A 22,146-nucleotide genomic window follows, 5' to 3' on the forward strand; every position below is an offset into this window, starting at 1 on the left:
GACATAGCACACCGCCAGCTTCCCACGATTTGCTGGAAGCCGATACTCCCTGTCATAGCACCGGATTTCTCTTGGGGGAGGCTTGTGGCTCTGCTGGAGGCTGGTTCGGGTTGGACCTGTGCCTTAAAGTGATATGCACACCGAAACCTCTTTGTTGGAAACCGATCTTTGCTGACCAGGGTCGATATCTTGGATTCATAGTCGAATTGTGTTGCTGCCGTGCCCATCATGGCTTTCAAAAATGGGCTAAGTGAACGCCTCGACGAGCTGCGATTCCCATCTCCTCGTTCGCCGCCGTCCGAATCCACCTTCCCGGGTATAGCTCGCTATCGCCAGGTCATTCGAACTTTGCATCTGCTTTCTCACGTCCATCTGGAAGTGATGTACGGGGCAATCTGCAACGCCGCTTCACGACAGACTCGAGTAAACTTTCCAGCTGGAGCTATCTGAACCAGACACCAGCCCAGATGCCTGACGCGCTTGACCTACTATCTTCTGTAAGTGCCTTTTTTCTATTCATAATCTTCCGTGGATTTCCAAATTGTTTTTTTCGAGGGTCCTAGCCACATCGTGACATTACCTGTGGGGAGTTGTTGCAAAGAAGACGTTGGAAGCGAGACCGCACCGGGAATAGATCCCTCGAGTCGATCCGCCATGCCGTTGGTCTCGTATTCCAAGTCGAAGCGTACCTCTCGAGCGTGTCGCTTTGCCCGTTGGTCTCATATTCCAAGTTGGAGCACGATCTCCCCCTCGTTTTCACCGAGTCGCAAATCTTTCGCGACTCTCGCACATGGTCAAGCCCCGTTCGCTGTGATTGGCCAGCTCTGAGACTTTCGAACTTTTTGGAGCTTTTGACTCGAGTTGGGATACCCGACGAAAGGTTAGACCCGACAAAAGGTTAGACCCGACAAAAGGTTAGAAGCGACGAAAGGTGGAAGCGACGAAAAGTTAGACACGGCGAAAGACCGTTTGTGGGACGTGAATTCTTCACTTTAGAGAACAGGGCGTTTGCCTGGTTTCTTACAAGAGGAGCTTTCATGTGAAGTGATCGCAGTGAAACGAGTGCCTAACCACCGCGCACCGCGCACCGCGCACCTCCTGCATCCATATAAATATCCCCAACTTCCCCCTCCGAGCTCTTTCTTTTCCTCCTCCACCGTCCTCGACTCTCATCCCTTTCCTTGTCTTGCCATCCTTACCACCTTGCTCATCCTTCTACTACACCCAATTTATTGCTCGCGAGCGTCTTTGGCGCCTCGTGGGTACATCCCTCAGATCCCCCTAATCGAGCTTATTCCCTATCCACCCTTATTCGCGTCTTCTTTTTGAATTAGTCTTCCTCAGAGGCCCCGTTCTGACCCTTGCCCCTTCATCAGTTCGAGAAGAAGCGTCAGCATATTGAATATATGCGCGAACAGAAACGACGCTTTGAGGAGGATATGAAACTTCTTGACCTGCAACACGAGAAAGAAAAATTTGAAATGGATCAGCTTGCTCGCTCTCTTGCCAAAGCAGGCCTGTCTAGTTCGGGCTCTGGTCCCCACCTTGGTCGCGTCAGCGAGCCTACTACCCCGCCTGGAGACTACGGAGAATCGATCATGTCTACCCCTGCCTCGCGTCCTAGCCACGCCAGATTCCCCAACGCAAGCGTCACTTCTTCTCCTGGGTTCTTTGGGGCTTTCGCAGGCTCAGCTCTGACTTCTCCGCAAACCCCACTTCAATCGTCTCACGCCCACTCTCAGTCCGTGGATCGCTTCGTTGGACATTCTCTTCCCGGCTCTCGACGTAACTCGGAGAGGGACGACTTCTTCTGGCGAGCCCACCACCACATCTACTTCTTCGTTCCGCCCAGGCCCTTCGTATGTATCATATCTTCAATGTTCTTCAACTGCTCTTCCTAACGTTTGTTCCCAGTCTTCATCGGTACTCTCTTCCATCGAATGACTTCAGTTCTTTTGGCGGCGGCCCCCAGTATCGTGCAAACATGGGTGGCTTCAATCCTACCCCCGCAATTGACTCTTTCGCTGCGGCTAAGCATTTGTTCCACGGTGATGATGAAAAGCCATTGATGAATGATGAAGACCGCATGTCGACACCTGATATCAAAGGTATTATCACGATGACCGAACCTGATGACAAGTTCCCGATCCTTTCCCGCCGCAGTGGATCGAACATTGTGAGTGATATATCTCGTATCTGCTTCGGAATTTGTACTGATCCTTATCTTGTAGCTGTCTGCCAACCCTGATGCTCATGATCTGGCCAACCCCCGCGCCGCCGGCTCTGGGCCTTATGCTTTCCACAGTCGACACCACGCCACCCACCAAAGCATGCCCCAGAATGTTTCCAACCTGATGCGACTTGACTCGAATGGTGACCGTGCTGCCACCCAATCCCGTCATCATGCCCGTCGCTCTCTCCAGGGCGGGATCGGATTCTCCGATGATCGGGACACCGATGCGACGACAACTCACGTTCAATCAAACCGTCCCATCTCGCTCCAGTCATCTTATTCGACGAACGACCTTCCCACTATCAAGGGAACCACTGGCTTTGATGCTGCAATTACCCCGCCTAAGACCCATGCGGATCACCTTCACCAACACAATGCCAGCATGGGCCGTATCCCCTCGGGCGTCGTTCAGCAGCCTCGGACTTCCCGGGAATCCCCGGTCTCTGACAGTGACAAGAACTCCCAGCCGGCCTCAACCATGCTCCAAGCAAGCGCCGCTCCATTTGGGCCACAGCTGACTTCGACTGCTCCCACCCCTGCAATGGCTGGATCCGCTGTGCCCGGTGGAATGCAGATGCCTGTGTACGGCGGTTATCCTATGCCGGGTATCCGGTGGGCCAAGTGCCTCAACCCGCCAACCAAGTGCCTGGCTTCGTGACCAATAATAATGCCTACGGTGCTTACGCTCCCTTCAATGGCTTCCGTTTCCCTGATCGGGTCGTTGGTCAACGCCGTAACACCACTGAGGGCGAAGCTTCGCAGATGGGTCGGTTCACTAACTATCCACTGGAGCATTACAAAGGCGAGCTGTACACCCTGTGCAAAGATCAGCATGGTTGTCGCTACCTTCAGCGCAAGTTGGAGGAACGCAATGCCGACCACGTGCAGCTTATCTTCAGTGAGACGTACATGCATGTCATTGAGTTGATGACCGATCCGTTCGGCAATTATCTGTGCCAAAAGTTGCTCGAGTTTTCGAATGATGAGCAACGTACTGCCCTCATCAACAATGCAGCTCCGCAGCTTGTCAAGATTGCTCTCAACCAGCATGGAACCCGTGCCCTCCAGAAGATGATCGAGTTCATCTCCACTCCCGAGCAGACTCAGACCGTGATCCACGCGCTCGAGAATCATGTGGTTGAGCTTGTCCAGGATCTGAACGGCAATCATGTCATCCAAAAATGTCTCAACCGCCTTACGGCCGAGGATGCCGAATTTATTTACGACGCTGTTGGTTCGAACTGTGTGACGGTGGGCACCCACCGCCATGGATGCTGTGTTCTCCAGCGTTGCATTGACCATGCCTCGGGTGATCAGAAGGCTCGCCTCATTGCTCAGATCACCGCCAACTCGTTCGCGCTTGTCCAGGATCCATTCGGGAATTATGTTGTGCAGTACATTTTGGACTTGGCCGAACCGAACTTCACCACCCCTCTTTGCCGCAACTTTGCGGGGAATATCCCAGCTCTCTCCAAGCAGAAGTTCAGTTCCAACGTGATTGAAAAGTGCCTGCGTACTGCTGATCCTCACATCCGTCGCGAAATGGTCGAAGAGATGCTTTCCGGCAATGAGCTCGAGAAGATGCTGCGTGACTCGTTTGCGAACTATGTCATCCAGACCGCCATGGACTATTCTGATGCTGACACTCGCAACCATATTACCGAGGCTGTTCGCCCCATTCTGCCGTCCATTCGCCAAACTCCTCATGGACGTCGTATTGCCGGCAAGATCATGGCTGCTGAGACCAGCACCCGCCAAGGTGTCCCTACCAACGGTCATGTCTCTGCCAATGAAATGAACAACGCCCACCAGCTTCCCAAGGCCATGCTGCAGAAGGGCATGATTACCACTCCTGGACCAGCCGGTTTCCCGTTGCCCCCTACACCCGCAGCAAGCTCTACTGCCAATACACCTCCCGGAGGTAACGAGAGCAACATGGCCTTTGGGACTCCTGTGACGCCCTCGAATAACAACTTTGCCCAAGCTCAGCTTTACGCCTACTTCTAAGTGGGGTTTGGAAAGCTAAATTGCAGTCCTTCCCTTACGTGTACCCATATCGCCCATGATGCCACGATATTTTGATGATTTAACGCGACCATTTTCAAGAATATCCTCGGTCCTTCCCTTTTCGATCATCTGACTACGACATATTTTCTGCTATGCATCATGAGAATCTCATCATCTGCCAATTTTGATCCACGCGTTGCATTTGCATACCTCGGAAACCTCAGATCATGTACTTTCCCCTCTTTTTCTGTTCCTTTCATGGATCTTCTGGGATTTTTTTTTTTCCTTCGGTGTGCGGAGACATGGAACTGCCCTCTTCAACTCGATGGCTGCCACGTCTGCTCCTCTGAAGTGCTCAGATGATTTCCATTTCATTTCCAGCCATGTCTTTACCCAACATTTTGCCACTTTCAGTGTTTCCAACCAATTCCTGTACTTTGAACTTTTTCTCGTCTCGCTGGTTTGATTCTTATGAGTTTTGACATCGACTTGTACTGAGGACGCCCCGTTCGGAAACTTCATGCAGAACCTATCGTTTTGTAGTCGGGGAATCCGTTGGGGTCGCTCGGTGGAGGATACGGCTGGCTTCGAAGCTCACAGACTCATATCCTGCATTCCATGCGAGGCTGTACTCTAGGCCTAGGACTGATATTCAATTGCCACATATTATTTTATCTATGCATTTACTCCTCTCTCTATCTTAGGCTGTAGACCCTAGGACTAGTTTGACGAGAATGATCGCCCTCGTAAAGCCAGTAAGTAGTTTCTACCTGTAGTGACACGACGCGTCGCGGTGTCACGTGATTACAACCTGCGAATCCGCGGATCGACCATGCGGACTCCTTGTATTGGTGAAGCCAGACTTGGGAATTTGAGCCTGCCCAGGTGGACTTGAATCGTCACAATCAAGACTATGCAGCCTGCGGATGTTGTGCAGGCTCTTTCCGAATGGCCTCATAGGCATGTTCAATCCCGACAGCTCGCCAGTCTACTCCATGTAAGTCCCAAAAGTCTGCTGATTACGATCAATGCTAACACTGGATGAACATAGCCCACTGTGCCGAGCCCGCCAACATTGGTTGTTCATGGTATCTCTGCTACTTGCAAATCAACAATCCTTAATGGCGTCCTTTCGACTCTAAGGCTACCGCACGCAGTGGTTCGCAGCACCGAATGCATTACTGGGCGACATCTGTTGACCAAGGTCCTTTGGAACACACTCGATGCCCTGGGCCAAAAGGACGAATGGGAAAAATTCGGCAAAGGCAGATGTGAACATATCAGCTCGCTCGCTGTGCTTCTTGAGGAATGTCTAGCTGCTAGACCTATCGAAAAGCGAGGCAAGTTTGTGCTGGTTCTCGACGAGATTGATCGACAGCGAGAAGCGGCGCCTACTCTTCTCTCGGCACTAGCCCGTCTTGGAGAGATTGTGAGTCGCTTACATGGACCTTTATAACCTCTGTAATGGTTGCTAATCATCTTCGTACCATTCCAGATACCAACTCTTTGCGTCGTCCTCGTCCTCAGCTCTACTCCACGCCCGCTTTTCCTGCAGAGCGCATCTGTTCCCCACGTCAGCTTCCCTCCCTATACTCGGAAAGAAGCAATTGACATTTTACTGGCTTCTCCGCCGCCTGCCCTCGGTGGATTGGATATGGAGGAAACTTTGGAAATATATCCCCATTTTGTCTCCACTGTGTACGACACTTTGGTTGGACCAACGGCTGGCTCCGTACCAGTCTTCAAATCTATATGCGAACGTCTGTGGCCGAAATTTGTTGCTCCAATCATCCAAGGCGAAACTCCCCCCGGGTGGCAGCGGGCAACAGTGGGATTTCACACGTCTCCTGGTCAGGAACAGGGCGCTGTTCCGTCACCAGGGTGAATCGGCGCTGGTGCATCGAATTGTGCCAGAAGAATCCTCGAGTGCTGATCAGAAAGTCCGCAAACCGCTGGCGCCGAGCGCAGCACCTTCTGCTCTCCCGTCGCTGCCATATTTCTCTACACTCATCTTGACCTCTGCATACTTAGCATCTCACACCCCGCAGAGACTGGACACGATCTTCTTTTCCAAATTCTCCTCGTCCTCGCTCTCCGCCAGAAACAAGCGCGCTCATCATCGTCGGCGTCTCAAGGTCCTCTCTCAAGCGCAAGCCGAAGAAGCAGCGAACGGTGGCGGCTCTACCCCCAAGAAGGGCAAGAGAGTCAAGACTCGCATCACCAAATCGACACTTTCGTCCGCCTTTGCCACTTCCTCGGCAACTACGTCTGCTATTGGAGGCGGTGCTGGAATTACTGGTCCCTCTACCATCCTCACAGCACGCCCGTTCCCACTAGAACGCCTCCTCGCAATCTACCATGCCGTTGACCCCAACCCGCCAGCGAACCCGATCCGCACGACTGCTGTTGCAGATCAAATTTATGCAGAACTTGCCACGTTACGCCGACTGCGGCTCGTGGTTCCCGCGTCTAGCTCGCATGCAGGGTTTGCGAGTACAAGCAGCGGGAATACGAGTGCTGATGCTGGTGAGAAATGGTGTGTAAACATTTCAGGGGACTGGATTGGTGAGCTGGCCAAAGGAATCGGTGTCGAGGTTGGCGAATGGCTGGCTGGTGGTTTGGACTGATTTGAGGTTCTTGAAACATGATCTGGAATTACATGTCTCTTTCCGTATGCATCGGCGGATGGTTATTGCATGGTATTTACATCCTACATGGCGCAATGAATTATACCCGGTTCTGGTTTCTAGGTGTTCGACTAGTCGGTAATGTAACTCGTGGGTAGAACAAACGCGTAGCTGGCTGGTAAAAGACCAAGACTCCATAAGATAGGCGAATCAAATAGTTTGCCTAGGTCGGCCTAGAGGCAGGATTGCTGCAGGTTTGGGGGTTGACAAATCGGCTACTTCCAGATCCATTGGTCGACTTGTGCCTCGGAGGCGACCAGGAGACTGGGCTTTTGAGGCCCGTACGGACTCAAATCTTCATCGCCGGACTCAAAGAGGACGGAGGTGGCAGGTTCCGAGTAGCGATAGTTCGAGATGGGTGAAGGAACTGTCTTCCCAGTATTTAATGAGAACAACTGTACTCGGTGGTCCTTCGAAACTTTATCACCATCAAATTGATTAGGTTCTGGGTCCAGAATTCACATGCCAATAAGGGCAGTATGCTCAGGTGACATACCACTTGCTAGCAGACCGAGTTCGCTGCTCAAGTCGAAGTCTGGAAAGAAATATGGCGAGTACTCCGGGAAAGTCACGTAAGGGCGAGTTGAAGTATGAGAACGGCTCAGTGGTAATGGGATTGGTTGGATGCCATTTGGGGCATAACGGAGGTCGTACATTTGCAACTATATCAGTCAGTTGATCGGCTCTACTTCAAGGGTAGAGTATCCACGTACGGAATTGAATCCGGCAACTAGCAGTCGGTATGGGTCAAGCTTGCGGACCTTTTTAATGGTGTCTGGATGCTGGAGCCGCATTGTGCTCCCATTACTTCGCATATCATGCAGGAAAATGGCCGAGCTTCTCAGCCCGCATGCAATGACGTCCGACGAAATCCAGTCCAAACCCATAACTTCGGCATGAGAAGAATCACGGGCTCGGCGGACTGTCCCCGGGGGAAACTGTTTACGATAAACCCCCCAGCGACTCCCGTAGCCTTCAAGAGTGCAGAGTCCTTCTGATGTACCGATAGCAAATATGGCCTTGGGGCCTGTTGGGCAGGCTGCTGAACACCATAGTGACGATTTTCCCGGGATACGGATAGGGTGAATAACTGTAGTTGGTGTGTTCAATGATGACGAAGGAATATTATGGGGCCATGGGAAACCTACGGTTCGAGGGCTGGGAGTAGTCGCCTCCTTGGTCAGGAGCTGGAAGCATGAGAGGAGCAAGGAATGAGTCGCCTCTCGGACCGCTATCCATGGTCGCTCTGCAGATACGTCAGCAAATAGAATATGACAAGCAGCTTGGGGAAACCAACAGGAGAAATCCTGTGTGGCTTTGTGAGAGTGATGATAGCTGGGATTAGAGATGTCAGCGTAGTGTTTGAGCGTCTTCGAGAGATTGAGACGAACTCGGTATAGATCTTTGAGGAGAACACGTTCCATTTCCTGGTTGTAGGTCCAGTTGTCGTTCTCGACATCAGGAAAGCACAATCTACCTTGGTGAGCTTTCAAGCACCCTTCGGAAGTTGTGAGTACTTACGAGACCGCCGACCCCTGTCCTCGTTGCCCACCAGCAATGAGAATCCCCGAATCTTGGTGCCGGATCAAATTCCTAATGGAGTATTCATCTGGCCAGGGCTTGAACTCATGCACCTTTCTCCGTCCCAACTGGCTCACATAGATACGGGCGTATTGCTCTTGCCTAAGGTTCCTAGAGGTAGGCTGCGACCCGACCTCTCTATCGGCGCCGATTAGAGGATGATGAAGGAAGCCATTCTTGCGCACTCTCTCTCGAGCGATTCGCTGATCGAAAGCTGCCTTCTTCTGCTTTTCCTGTATTGGGTCAGTGGTGGCATCCCATTCCAAATCTGTTGACACGTACCTTTTGTTCCAGACGCCGCCTCTTGACAGATTCGCGAGAATACGAAGCCCCCGCAGGCGCGATGTGATTAGGCTGAATCTTGAAATATTTCTTCTTTTCGGGGTCTAATGATGTCAACAATTATCTTCAAGGTAAAAGACTCTGACGAATTGGTGATGTGCATACCAAAGTAGAACCCGGGGATTTGGCTACTCATCTTGCAGATTGGCGATGTCGTGAGAGGCGGTTCAATATGATGAAAGTGGGATGTTCCAGGTTGCCTATCCCAAAGTTCAGAAGATTGCTAAAGAAGGCCGATTATTCAAAGTGGGGGAAGCATCGCAGTGAATATGTTGGGGGGAAGATGGCTTGAGAGGATGCAACGCGCTCCGAGAAGCCTCCAGCTCAAGGACTAGCGAATTGACGCGTCAGGTGACATGTCAGTGTCGGCTTGAAATACTGCGTTTTCCAGGCAATTTTCTTCAGACCGAAAAGTCTAACATTTTCACGTCAATAAAAGCTGCAAATTTTTGGATTTCAAGCCGTGACGTCGTGACATAAGCGTCTGCCTAAGGCATCGACCGTCTTATAGTTCGACGAATCTCGGTCTTTCCTGCCACATGAACTTCGACATTTCCGTCTGAGGTCTTTCCAGATCTGCAGTGACGACATTGGAAATATTCGTGGAATCTCATGAGAAGCAGTCGCACCTTCGTTTCCATGTCTATTGATGGCAATTACCCGCTTTCAAAAGATTAGCCGGCATGCCAATTTTCTGCTTCAATTATCTTCAGGTTTATGTTTCTCGGCCTGTCTCAGCATATTCTCCGTCCATTTTCTTACCCCAATCACTATAGCTCATCTGTTGGTGTCTTGTATTTTCTACTGAAGGCTAACTACCGGCATTTTTCTTGCCATCTCGAGTTTGACCGGGACGATGGGTCTGAACCAGCCAGAACAGCCACTAAACCTCACACTCCATGACCTGTCTACGCAAAGCCTTGACCAAGAAATGAAGGACCACCTTTACATCACACGTCAAGAGACAACGTCCACTATTGATGCTTTGATTACCGAACTGGAAGAAGAGGATGGCAAAGAACCCGACCCAGAAGTTGTCACGATTGGCCCCGGAACCGATCGAGTCACCGACCCATGTTTACTGAAGACTGACCTTTCAATGGGGTTGACAGATGAAGAAGTCCTTTCTTCACGTCGCAAGTTTGGCTGGAATAGTCTCAAAGAAGAACGCTGCAGTCCCATTCTGAAGTTCGTCATGCTATTCATCGGGCCTGTACAGTTTGTCATGGAGGTAAGCATGCTTCATGGAATACACATTCGACCTCGAGGTCGAAGGTAGCCGGCTAACCAATACGTCACAAAGCTATCGACACTCCTCGCGGCTGGTCTACGGGACTGGATTGACTTTGCTGTCATTTGGGGTTTGTTGTTACTCAATGCCATCGTCAGCTTCGGTCAAGAATACCACGCTGACAACATTGTCAATGATCTGAAGAAAACACTTGCTTTAAAGGCAACCGTGATCCGTAATGGCCAGAGAAAGGAGATCCCAGCGGAAGACGTCGTCCCTGGAGATGTTATCGAAGTTGAAGATGTAGGGATCTGCCCGCCAATATGGCCAATCGAATCTGCTGACTTTCTCCAGGGTACGATCATCCCCGCAGATGCCATTATCGTCACGCCGAGTGCACATCTACAGGTCGACCAGTCTTCGGTTACCGGGGAATCATTAGCGGTCGACAAATACGCTGGGGAACGTTGTTTTGCGTCCTCCGCCGTAAAACGAGGCTCTGCTCAACTCGTCGTCACTCTTATCGGCGACCACACCTACGTTGGGAGAGCCGCTGCGTTAGTGAACCAAGCATCCCAAGGGAAGGGTCACTTCACCATTGTCCTTGGTCGAATCAGTATGATACTTTTGATCCTTGTCCTCATCACGCTCTTTATAGTCTGGATCGCTTGCTTCTATCGATCGAGCCACATCATTGACATCCTCGAGTTTACACTGGCAATCACAATCATTGGCGTACCGGTCGGCCTACCGGTCGTTGTAACAACGACTCTGGCCGTGGGAGCTTCTTTGCTTGCCAAGAAATCTGCCGTGGTTCAGAAATTAACTGCCATCGAGTCACTTGCAGGAGTACAGATCCTCTGCACCGATAAGACTGGAACCCTAACGCGTAACAAGCTTACCCTCGGAGATCCATATACAGCTCCTGGCGTCGACAAAGACGACCTTATGATCACCGCTTGTCTAGCCGCTAATCGGACAAGGAAGGGAATGGACGCTATCGATCGGGCATTCGTGAAGTCATTGAGGTTTTACCCTGAGGCCAAACGCCAGATACCTTCATACGCTCTTGTTGAATATCATCCTTTCGATCCTGTGTCGAAAAAAGTGACCGCAGTCGTGGAGGCCTCTGATGGTACCAGAGTCATTTGTGTCAAAGGCTCTCCTATCGTGGCTCTTAACACGGCCATGGAGGATGGCTCCATTCCGGACAGTATTATCGACGCATACAACAGCAAAGTCAAGGAATTTGCGTCGCGTGGATTTCGCTCTCTGGGCGTTGCCCGCAAGTGTGAGGCTGGCTCTTGGGAACTCCTTGGAATCATGCCATGCTTAGACCCGCCGCGATTCGATACCGCCTCGACGATTAAGGAGGCGCAGCATCTTGGACTGTCAATTAAGATGCTCACTGGAGATGCGATTGCAATCGCCAAGGAGGCAGCTCGTCAGCTAGGGCTTGGCACCAACATTTATAAGCCTGAAGAACTTGGAGTTACCGGGGCTGGAGATCTTCCGGGATCTGAAGTCAATGACTTTGTGGAGGGCGCTGACGGCTTTGCGGAGGTCTATCCGGAGCACAAGTATGCAGTGGTTGAAAGGCTCCAAAACCGCGGATATCTTGTCGCGATGACCGGCGATGGAGTCAACGATGCTGCCTCCTTGAAGAAGGCTGACACCGGGATTGCTGTGGAAGGTGCGTCTGATGCAGCGCGATCTGCCTCAGACATCGTCTTCCTCGCACCCGGGCTATCGGCAATTGTCGATGCCATCAAAGCCTCCCGTCAAATCTTCCATCGGATGTACTCCTATGTGATTTATCGCATCGCATTGTCTCTTCATTTGATGTTGTTCTTTGGCTTATGGATTGTCACTCTCAACCGAAGCCTGGATCTGCGCTTAGTGGTCTTTTTGGCGATCGGTGCAGACATTGCCACACTTGCTATTGCCTACGATAAAGCGCCTTACTCGTCAACACCAGTCAAGTGGAACGAGCCCAAGCTCTGGGGGATCGCTGTCATTTTGGGTGTGGTCCTAGCGGGCGGGTCGTGGCTCGCATTGGGAACGATTCTGGTTTACGGAGAGGGAGGAGGGATTGTTGAGAACTTCGGGGCACGGGACATGGTCCTGTTCCTCGAGATTGCCTTGACTCAAAATTGGTTGATCTTCATCACTCGACTAAACCCTGACATCGAGAGCTCTGGATGGAAGCAGCGGCTCCCATCACTGAAGCTCTTCCTGGCTGTTTTCTTGGTGGACGTGGCCGCGACCCTTGCTTGTGGATTTGGCGTCTTGGAGCACCCTCGTACGAGCTTTGTAGCCGTGATCCGCGTTTGGGTATTTTCGGTTGGAGTCAGTGTTGTCTGTGCAATAATGTATCTCTGGCTCGCTCAGGCCCAGTGGTTCGACGATGTGATGCACGGTCGAAGTTTCCGACACAAATCCCGCGAGCGATCGTGGGAAGACTTTAGTAAGTTGGACCCTGAATTGGCTGAATTCTGACGAGTTTCCCCCTTTTTTCCCCATCCCCCCGATTGACTGACCTGTCGACAGTGATTAACCAGCAGCGCATGTCCAAGAAGCACGAAAAGAATTAAGAGGCAGGTTCGCGGCGAAACATGAATGAATAGTTTAGTTGACCTGGGATATGTCAAAGCTTGTATCTTCAGAGAAGACGACATGGCAGTCATCACGTTGGATACGGAGGACGAAGAACTTGGGATCGATCGTTGGCTCCTCCGAGTCTCGCTGCTGTGCGCGAGAGACTTACGGAGTTTCGTTCCTTATTACTTCTTAGTATGTTTTTGTCGCTTTTCATGACCTGCGCGGGCGCCATGTCCTACGTGGTACCAGCATGTAGATGGTCTTATCCTTAACCAACGCCACTGCTTACTACCAGCTACACTGGGGATGGCTTCCTCTAGGTCCTGCATTGTCCTAGTGTTCTATAGTCCTATTCTATTGAGGTACCTCTCCTTCATGCTAGTGTCTTCCAATATCACAGCTCTCTTACCATGTTCGCATAAGGATTGCTAGGATCCTTTTCTTCTTCTTCTGCCGATTGGATAGTCTTAATGACTTTGCAGGGACTTCCCACCGCTACTGAGAACGGAGGAATGTCCTTTGTGACCACTGAACCCGCGCCGATCGTGCAACCCTCGCCGATTGTAATGCCTGGAAGGATGAGCACGTTACCTCCGATCCAGCAATCATCTCCGATCTTGATGGGATGGCCGAATTCGACGAACTTCCGCCGTGACAAGACACTTGTTTCATGCCCAGCGGAGAATATGCCGACGTTGGGGCCCATTTGGACGCGATCTCCAATGATCACCAGGGACGTGTCCAGGATAGTACAACTGAGAAGGCATTGTTAACTGCAAGAGTCATTTTCGCACCGAACTTGAGAAAGGAACGACGCAGAGGTTTGAATCGCAGCGACTTACTTCCAATTGATAAAGCAATCCTTGCCAATGACGACATTGCAGCCATAATCCGGAAGGAATGGTGGCTCGACAAAGGTGCCCTCGCCCACCCGCCCGACCAGCTTCTTCAGAAGCTCAAACCGGGTTTCTGCGATCTTGTCGTAGGACACCGTCCGTGGGTCCAGCTGGTTATAGTCTGCCGTGAGGATCCGACAGCGATGGCGGCCTTCCACCAGCCGCGGGAGCAGCGGGTTATACCTTCACCCTCATTAATCCCTGATTCGCTTCACTGACAGTGCCCGGGGGGTCCCAGAGCATTTATTCTGCCGGGGGGCTGGGAGAATACGTACAGCATGCCCGATATCATCTTCTCGTAATCCTCACACATAGGCACCCCGTTCAGATCACGCGCGAGGGCGATGAGCTCCGGTCGCTTTTCTTTGGCGGCCATCCTGATGATCGAATAGCTCTGAATTCGACTGGAAGAAACAGAAATGGCAGATGTAGCAGGACCATGAACCCGGCTGGCGGGTGGAGGGGCAGATCTGCGGGGGTTGGACCGTTTACTCAATGGGGTAAAACGCCCAGCAGCAGATCTACTCAGCAACGTCGACTTTGCTAGGGTTGGTGTCTGTTTTTTTCTCATTTTGCAGATATCTTCTGGTCAATAAAGAAAGAAACTATTCCTTCTTTATCGGGGACCTTTTTTTTTTTCGGTATCTGCTTTCTAGACAAGATCCTAGGCCATACCACGGCGCAGGCTGGTGCCTTGTTGTAGTTTGAGTTTTGGCGGCCAGGAAATGGATGGATTGAAAGAAGGCAAGTATAGAACTCTTTGTTTCGTCGGGAATGGAGGTATATAGCGTTACCAATCAGCAATATAGGTACAGGTGAATGGCAATGATTGGTACAGTCAACGACAGGTGTGCAATAGGGTAGAGGGCTGGTGTATCATGGGCAAGGCTATGAAAATCAGTACATAGGAGGCCTAAAGTCTGAAATAGAATGAGCTGTGCAGTCGTCCTGGACAGTACGGGTCCAACCGTACGGGCCATCGACTTATGTATCCTTCGCGAATGGCCAATCGACACACGCTCTTGAGTCTTGAGTCGTGACTACCGCCTTAGGTGGCTCTGCCAGCTTGAAAATTTCCATCTTATCATGCTGCATCTCTGCGTCCTCCTTTTCACGTTTCAGATACTCCCCTTGCTTTCGATACAGACGCCAGAACACGAGACTGCCATGGATCTGGGCCGCGGAAAAGGCGATGTGCAGGAGCGGCGTGGTCACTTTGAATGCCATCTGCCACTGATGCCACAACAGCCCGAACAGGGACATGGTCACGATGGTTTCACAGAGGGTACCGATCGCCGTAATGCAGCAGGACCATAAGAAGAGACGGCGCAGGAAGGAATGGCGGGTTGGGTAGACGCGGTAGAGGATGATCGCAACATGAGGGAATAATTCCGAAATAGTGTCAAATGCGCCTTGAGAGACGGTCAGTATATTTCTTACACGGCATTGCGTGCCGGAGCATTGGAGACCGCATATCACATACCCCAAATTGTACACAGAACGAATTCGATGTCCGCATCCGGCTCGCGGGTCAGCTGCAGACTGATGGCTAGACTGGTTTGGCCAATGATGATGGTGCCCACGTGGTGTAGCACGGCGACAGGGGACAGCTTCACGCGGTAGAGGAGCTCAAAGACGTAGATGGCAATCAACATCTGGGCCACCACCACCAGCAGGTCGCCTTTGGTGACCGGGGATCCATGGGAAAAGGGGGTGTTGAACGTCGAATTGCCGAAGGCGACGGTCAAAAATGGGTATGCGGCCACAATAAGGATGGTGATTTTCATCAAGCCCGCGATGTGGTGGTTGATGAAGCCCCGGCGGTTGGTTTCATTCATGTCGGAATAGCTTCTGCCATAGACACGCTGGATGAGGAAGCCTTCCAGCAGATAGAAACGGATCAGAAAGAGAATGATGAGAATGACAGAGAGAATCAACGCAGAGTAAGGAACGAGTTTGGAGATGGGTTCGAGCGGCTTCTGGAGCAGACTCGTGGTATGATGGGAATGCATAGTGAAGAAAGGGGGGGGAAATGAGTGGCTGGTTCCTGAGGAAGACTGGGGATTGTCTATTCCGAAGAGGCTAATGAAGGACTGAGTGAATAGAATGAATAGAATCCAGTTCAAGTTGCTAAAGGCCAGACTCCCATACCCGGTGTCCCACGATCGAAGCGGGTGTAGCGGGTGTAGCGGGCAAACACGAAGATGAGAAAGAAAAGAAGGGCGAGGAGTGGGTGCTGAACACGTCTCATCTTCGTACAATCTCTGGATCTCGTATCTCTTGCTTGATCCATACAAACCCACCTCTTCCAGTGGCTTGCACTCAGCCCCGTTCGAGGGGGTGAGGTGAATACAGTATTACGAGAAATTCGAAACCTGGCAAGATACTCCATCCCCGACGACACAATGACTACGGAGCACGAGGGCTACCAAGCGCAATATGGCTAGTTGCGACACAGTCGATTTGATTTCAATGGGGGGGGAGTTCTGTGCTGTGTGCCAGTGCGGGTTTTATACTATAGACGGGGGAGCCGTTCTGCTAATCCCAGGGGAATCGATCCACTCAAAAAGCTTGGGTTGAAGAGCCCGTAGCCTTGATTGGCCAGGCGACTTTGCTAGTCTCCTCCCGGCTAGTGAGAGGAAAATCATTTGCTCGCAATTGCTGCTAAAAACTACTCGCGGGCCACTCTAGGCAGCGAAAATACGGAATAAGGCTGCCTGCCATGCCGCAACCTCGGTGGGATCTCTTTTTTTTTCCTACTACTGTAATACTACTATAATAGGATTAAGCTATCTCTAGGGCTCACGGAAGAAGCAGGATGAGTACTGGAAGGAAATGGCTCTTTGACTACGCATAAAACCCCTATCACTTAGGCTACCATATCCGAATTCCCAGGCCTGCCACAGGACCACGCAGGTACCGTGGACATACTAGTGGCTTGCAGACAGGAGACCCTTTCCAGGGATATTTGGATGCCTACGGATACGAGGATAGCTGTTACAAAGCGTGTTCGCGAGTTAGGAATCGAATTTAGGACTTCTATGGCCAGTGCATCTGCAATTCATCTGCAATTGACACGATGTACTCCAGAACCTGAGCTGCTTATAGCAAAGCTCAGCAAAGCTCAGCAAAGCTCAGCAAAGCTAAACTACTCAAGACCTAAAAGTCGTCTGCCAACCGTACGACTGCGACTCCACATGAGTAACATCGATGCAGTGCTGGTAACGAAGATACTCCATTTGGATGATTATGTCCCAGATGACGCGGCAACGCTCAAACATACCCGGGGGGAAAAAACGAAATTGATTCTCAGGCTCTATTATATGCCAAAATTAAATAATGTAGCGCAACCCAGCTTCTATACTTTCCTTTGAGGACATGTCAATCGGTTGGCTCTCCTCGACGGGTCCGTAAAGGCGATCCCGGCGCTTATTCTCCCGCCAAAGCAGAAAGCTCAACGTACTGGCGGTGACGCCAGTTAATAAGGAAATGGCGCAGCAGATCCAAGATCCCTTCCGATAATAGGGACCATCGGAGCTAGGGAAGATATTGTTTCCTAACATGGGTCCACACTGCCCGATCGTAAACATGATCCATAACCCACCTGCCTTCTTCGACCCCGTAGGATTGGTGTTGGAGTTCCAGATCAAGGCAAGCGAAGTCGTGACAAACGACAGGACGACCAAGAATGCGGCAAAGTATCTGGGCCCGATGCTCTCGGTGGTACCCAGGAGAATGAAACCAATGGCCGCCAGGAGAGCGAAAAAGGCAGCGAAAGGCCCGCGCATGCGCAGCCTGTCTGAGAGGAACGAGACCGCAATGATGAGGAAGAAACAAAGCACGTAGGGTGGTGCGGTCAGACCGTTCGATTCAACGCCACTGAATGACCCGATCTCGGAGATGACAGTCGGCAAGAAAAGGGGGAGCGAGGCGAAGGTGACGTTGTTGCAGAAGTTCTGCAGGGCAAACATCCAATCTGAAGGTGACGATCCCGGTTAACTGGACCAGACTGGGTCCCAAAAGAATGACTCAACACGTACTTCGGTAGTCCTTGAAGGCCTCGCCCAGTTGATCCCACTGGAGGCCTTCATTCTGATAATCCCCAGGCTGCGCGTTCGCATATGCTTGAGCAATCTCACGTTCGCGCAGATTCAAGAATCGTGCCGTGGACGGAGAATCGGGGATCCAAAACCAACTCACAATGGCAAGCAATACGGTTGGGACGCCCTCGATAATAAAGAGGAATCGCCAGCTGGAGATACTGGAATGCACATGGCCCAGTCCATAGGCGAGCGCGCCACCATATGCATTAGCCAGCGCGGAGCCAGAAAGAATGATGCCAAATCGGGTGCCGACAGTCTCGCGCGGATAGAAATAGGAGAGATAGAGGGGGATCCCAGGACCGAACATGGTCTCTGCCCATCCCAGGAAGAATCGGCAAGCCATGAGACCGCTCCAATTAAAGGCAGCGGCCTGGAGGGTACTGGCGATTCCCCAGTAGAGCACCACAAACGCCACCCACTTATGGGGCTTGAAGATCTTCCACCCCAGAGTGTTGAATTGAAAGATGATGTAGCTGATGTAGAAAATGTTCCCAAGCCAGTCATAGTGGTTGCCGGACAGGTCGATGTCGTCTTTTAATCCCACAAGCTTCGCATTTCCTAGATTGGCTCGCTGGGGAAGGAAGGAAGCGGATGAGTGTCTGATCGCAAGGGAGAGATGCAGTCGCAAATTGCCGAACTTACATCCAGCACGGAGAAGGAGTACAGCACGAAGCAAAGGGGCAAAAGACAACAATCCATCTTCCGCACCACCTTCTTCAGTTCCTCCGGGGTATACTCCACCGGCACAGTGCTCTCTTTTTCATGATCCTGCATGGTCCCCCGGGCTGAAAAAGCATCGGACTTCTCCTGGCTGGCCATCGATGATCCTGCCATTGTGAAGCGGACGGTGGCGATCCAGAAGGGCGATCGAAGGGGTGACGAGAGCACGCGCTTGGTTCAAGCGAGTCTCTTCAACGTCGATCCCCGGTTATATCCCCAATCTCTCCGCAAAAGGCTTGAGAAGTCGCGGTCGGATCGCCCCGTAGGGAACCCGAAATAGAATCTTGCCAAGTTTCCGTGATGCTATTCATGACCTTCGCTATCTGTCCGCGGGTCGATCATTGGCCCAGCATGTGGAGATGTTGCGAGATTCGTGCTGGCCAACGCGGCCGATCCCTACCCAAAAGCCCTGCAGACCCACGCTTGATCGGCTCAGTCCGCAAATTGACTAGTTGGACAAGGGGGAACTTCATCGCGCCTTGTCGATCACGCCCAATCAGCTGGGGCGGGAGTGTTTTAGCAGCCGCGAAACCCTGGAAAAAAGCACGAAACGGGCTGGCGCACACCCTGGTTTAAACTTTCTTCTGCCATGCAAGCTATTTACACTCTGCATTAGCCGCATTTTAGTTCTATTCAATCTTTGCGCAATGGATTTCTAGTACATGTTATTGTACGGGTAAGAAGGATCGAACGGTGCCCATCCACCGGTATCCGGTACAAATCCGCCCCCCGCATTGAAGAATTCCCATTCATTCCAGTTGTTGTCGACGTCCATTGCTTGATGCATCAAACTTCCAATGTTTTCCTCCGGGATCGGCTCCTGCTCCACGAGCTGGTGGGCCTTTGCGGGATCGATGCCCCCTGAGACGCCTGGGTGGGGCGGCAATCTGCCGACACCCATGTTCGAGTGGCGCCCTAATAAGGGGCTCTCTCGGGGGCCCTGCGATGGAGGTGTGGATAATGTGGATTCGCTGTAGGAGGGTGCTTGAGGATATAGAGGGGTAGGAGGAGGTAGAAGCTGCTGTCGAATCTCCCTGTTGATTTGAACCTGCCTGGCGGGTAATGGGTTCTGGACTTTCTGGCTTCGGTCCTCGGTCTGCTGGGCTAAATGGGATTTGATAATCTCAATGCTGCGCTTGATGCCGGGGGTCTGCTTGGCCTCTGTTTCCAGCATTTTGAGGGTGGTGGACAGCCGATTGGCAGCAGCCTGAGCCAGGGCCGGGTCCTCTTGCCGAATTTCTTGGATATCAATTGTCGCGGCAGTATAGACACAGTACGAGACAAGGTAGGTCTGGTTCTGGAAGTTAAAAGTCCGACCATAACGTCGAAAGTGCTCATTTACATTATTGGCCTCCTCAATGCACACTTGGTGTGCTCGCAGGGCCAAGGGTGTGTTCGAAGTCGCTCGTGCCTCGACCACGCGAAGAAAGGGCGGAATATCAGAATTAGCATAGTGTGGTATAGGATGCTAGAAGATGTCAATTGCCAATCCTGATTCCCGCTCCCAAATTGTGGGAAAAAAAGGGTGGGGGGGACGAGACCTACTTGAGACAGAAGAGATGCGGAGGGAGGCACACTTCTGTTTCCGGGGCTTGTATTCGAAGTTGGTCCGGTAGACTTGCATGGAAGGACCGAAGCTTGGCCTCTAGCTCGGAGATACTCTGTAATTTGAGATTCTGTAAACTTTGACTATACACCTTGTCGTACGCTTCGTTGATGATCTACGGAATCAGCATGCTAGATCGTGGACCTTGGCATAGAACGTTACTCACGCGTGCTAATTTGCCAAAGTAAACGATATGCAATGTATTAGAGGATTTGGTGAATGGATAGGAAGTCTCCGCTTCTTTTAAGTAGAACGGCCTCCATTCGAGGTCATTGTCCGACGTATCAACTGGGACCAAATATTAGCACCGTTCAGTCCAATGTTAAATCCATGGCTTACACAGGCTATCGGGGGAGTATGGGAGATCGACAAGAGAGGGTGGGCGCCCGAGACACAAGCTTATGGACCTAGAACACATAGATCCGATTAGAGGATGATCGACACGTGTGCAAGGTAGGGACTCACTTATCCCAAATGTAAGCGGAGAGGTATAGACGCTTCCTGACCTCTAAGTCATCGGGATCCAAGCCTTCCAGACCCTCCAGGTTCCCCTTATACAGATGCAGGCCGAGGTCGGTGACCATTCGAATCGCCTAGCATATGGTAAGCCGAGATATACACAAGCACAAATAAATCAAAGAAACCTTGAAGCTCACCATCCCAGTGTACAGCCACCCTTCACTGTTTTTCCCAATCGCGCATTGCCGGCCGCCGAGGATGAGCAGTCCTTGAATAGTGGGGATCCTGGGCTTCTCTTCTTCCATTTCAAGCAAGAGGAGCTGCTTCGCCTCATTCATGAAATGCTTGCCCCGTTCCAACCCCGCAAACTTAGGATCGTCATCCTTCGTATGCCGGCATGCATGGGCGAAGATCACGTTTAACAAAAACGCGGAACAGTAAGGCCCACCTAATGCTAAGTCTCGGTAAAAGCCTGTTCCGGGTCTTGGTTAGCCCAATGGGTTCAGGGTTTCGTTTCTTCCTTTATTTTGCAACTGGCTCTTGTCTAACGACTCACATCGGCGGTAGACACAACTGTGCAAGGGGGCCTGCCAGGTCCAGTAGATCTGCAGCAAGACGGCGCAAATGTCGAGCGGGACATCTGTATACTGCTCGAGATTCTTGATGGCCACATGCTCCAGGGACTCCTGGAATTTGGAGTTTGCCGCCAGCCATTTACGGTGGTACTCCTCGCTCGCTTTGTGATCCCCGCTATCCGGGCCAGGAACCTTCAGCAAGCGACTATCCGCAGCCTCCAGAGGGTGAAACCTTGAAGTAGCCCCGTAGTACTTGTATGGTTGACAGGTCAGTGCATGCTCTGTCGCACCCCCGATCGGTATTCCACCGAGGAACTCACCGTGCCATGCTCCCCCACGCTAAAATCGGCTGGCTTCCCATAGGGCAGGTCCTCCCCCCCGTGATCCTTATCGGTCTCGTACGGCTGGGATGAGATCGGTCATCCCACTAGGCGAGCTATCCGCCATGCTCAAATGGTCGAAGTCGCGTGAGATCTCGGCCAGCCTGCGATCACGTTCTTCCGAGTCCAGACCCGCTAGATCTCGCAGCTGGCCCTCCAGCTCATCAATGCGCCTTTTGGACCGCTGCAGCTGGTGGACAAGGTGAGCATTGTAACTGGGGCTCTCCTTATAGCTACAGATTTCCTTGGCCTTGATGCAGTTGGCACAATTCGGTTTCTTGCCGTCGCACTTGATCTTCCGGCGCCTGCACATGAGACAGGCGAAGCCATAGCGGCGAGGCGCCGGGCTCTTGGGGGGATGATTCATCTCGCACCCCGGGAGTCCTGGTGGATTCTACCGGGTGAGGTGTCCCAAATTATTTTGTTTTGCGGGGTCGAAGCTTTTAATCCGGGGAGTTCAGAAGTCGCGATTAGTCACCGGAGGAATTGCCCCTCGGAGGCGCCTTTTGGGCTTTTTCAGGGAGGAGGCCTACTGCTTCTAACTACTTAGAGAACGATCGCCTGGGCTTCTCCCGCGGGAGAAGCCGGCGGGCTCTTATGGGGCTCCCCATGACTCCCAAGGGACTTCGTCTCTGGACATTTTTGCTTTCGGTTCCCCATATTCTTTCCGGGCAAGTGGGTTTTGTTGGGCCCCTCATCACAATCGCACCTAATCAGCTGAAATT

At 51.8% G+C, this 22,146-nt stretch overlaps 8 protein-coding genes across 8 annotated transcripts; 3 read left to right on the plus strand and 5 right to left on the minus strand.

Moving 5' to 3' along the window:
- Positions 1–1,406: 1,406 nt before the first annotated feature.
- Positions 1,407–4,240, plus strand: N7468_004032 (uncharacterized protein; the record flags this gene model as incomplete). Its single annotated transcript, XM_058473329.1, has 5 exons — positions 1,407–1,859; positions 1,915–1,923; positions 1,973–2,176; positions 2,232–2,838; positions 2,877–4,240. The coding sequence occupies 5 exons, from the start codon at positions 1,407–1,409 to the stop codon at positions 4,238–4,240; spliced, it is 2,637 nt and encodes an 878-aa protein (XP_058332332.1).
- A 913-nt stretch (positions 4,241–5,153) lies between these two features.
- N7468_004033 (origin of replication complex subunit 5 family protein) lies at positions 5,154–6,867 on the plus strand (the record flags this gene model as incomplete). The annotated part of the gene is made up of 4 exons (XM_058473330.1): positions 5,154–5,237; positions 5,292–5,669; positions 5,736–6,068; positions 6,121–6,867. 4 exons carry the CDS (start codon positions 5,154–5,156, stop codon positions 6,865–6,867), a joined length of 1,542 nt encoding a protein of 513 aa, XP_058332333.1.
- Positions 6,868–7,142: 275 nt separating this feature from the next.
- On the minus strand, positions 7,143–8,986 carry N7468_004034 (uncharacterized protein; the record flags this gene model as incomplete). Its single annotated transcript, XM_058473331.1, has 9 exons — positions 7,143–7,372; positions 7,424–7,589; positions 7,641–8,017; positions 8,076–8,173; positions 8,225–8,262; positions 8,319–8,400; positions 8,449–8,741; positions 8,791–8,894; positions 8,956–8,986. The coding sequence occupies 9 exons, from the start codon at positions 8,984–8,986 to the stop codon at positions 7,143–7,145; spliced, it is 1,419 nt and encodes a 472-aa protein (XP_058332334.1).
- Positions 8,987–9,706: 720 nt separating this feature from the next.
- Positions 9,707–12,580, plus strand: N7468_004035 (plasma-membrane proton-efflux P-type ATPase; the record flags this gene model as incomplete). The annotated part of the gene is made up of 2 exons (XM_058473332.1): positions 9,707–10,081; positions 10,154–12,580. The coding sequence occupies 2 exons, from the start codon at positions 9,707–9,709 to the stop codon at positions 12,578–12,580; spliced, it is 2,802 nt and encodes a 933-aa protein (XP_058332335.1).
- Positions 12,581–13,076: 496 nt separating this feature from the next.
- Positions 13,077–13,954, minus strand: N7468_004036 (sugar O-acetyltransferase; the record flags this gene model as incomplete). The annotated part of the gene is made up of 3 exons (XM_058473333.1): positions 13,077–13,437; positions 13,525–13,761; positions 13,854–13,954. The coding sequence occupies 3 exons, from the start codon at positions 13,952–13,954 to the stop codon at positions 13,077–13,079; spliced, it is 699 nt and encodes a 232-aa protein (XP_058332336.1).
- Positions 13,955–14,562: 608 nt separating this feature from the next.
- Positions 14,563–15,590, minus strand: N7468_004037 (uncharacterized protein; the record flags this gene model as incomplete). The annotated part of the gene is made up of 2 exons (XM_058473334.1): positions 14,563–14,990; positions 15,062–15,590. 2 exons carry the CDS (start codon positions 15,588–15,590, stop codon positions 14,563–14,565), a joined length of 957 nt encoding a protein of 318 aa, XP_058332337.1.
- A 1,320-nt stretch (positions 15,591–16,910) lies between these two features.
- N7468_004038 (uncharacterized protein) lies at positions 16,911–18,515 on the minus strand (the record flags this gene model as incomplete). The annotated part of the gene is made up of 3 exons (XM_058473335.1): positions 16,911–17,554; positions 17,619–18,252; positions 18,324–18,515. 3 exons carry the CDS (start codon positions 18,513–18,515, stop codon positions 16,911–16,913), a joined length of 1,470 nt encoding a protein of 489 aa, XP_058332338.1.
- A 541-nt stretch (positions 18,516–19,056) lies between these two features.
- Positions 19,057–21,788, minus strand: N7468_004039 (uncharacterized protein; the record flags this gene model as incomplete). The annotated part of the gene is made up of 8 exons (XM_058473336.1): positions 19,057–19,869; positions 19,979–20,122; positions 20,174–20,295; positions 20,347–20,414; positions 20,473–20,600; positions 20,664–20,938; positions 21,023–21,380; positions 21,444–21,788. 8 exons carry the CDS (start codon positions 21,786–21,788, stop codon positions 19,057–19,059), a joined length of 2,253 nt encoding a protein of 750 aa, XP_058332339.1.
- Positions 21,789–22,146: the final 358 nt, after the last annotated feature.

Source organism: Penicillium chermesinum (genome assembly GCF_028974085.1).
Source record: "Penicillium chermesinum strain IBT 19713 chromosome Unknown utg000003l:1.0-5111272.0:1.0-5115320.0, whole genome shotgun sequence".
NCBI classification, from domain to species: Eukaryota; Fungi; Ascomycota; class Eurotiomycetes; order Eurotiales; family Aspergillaceae; genus Penicillium; species Penicillium chermesinum.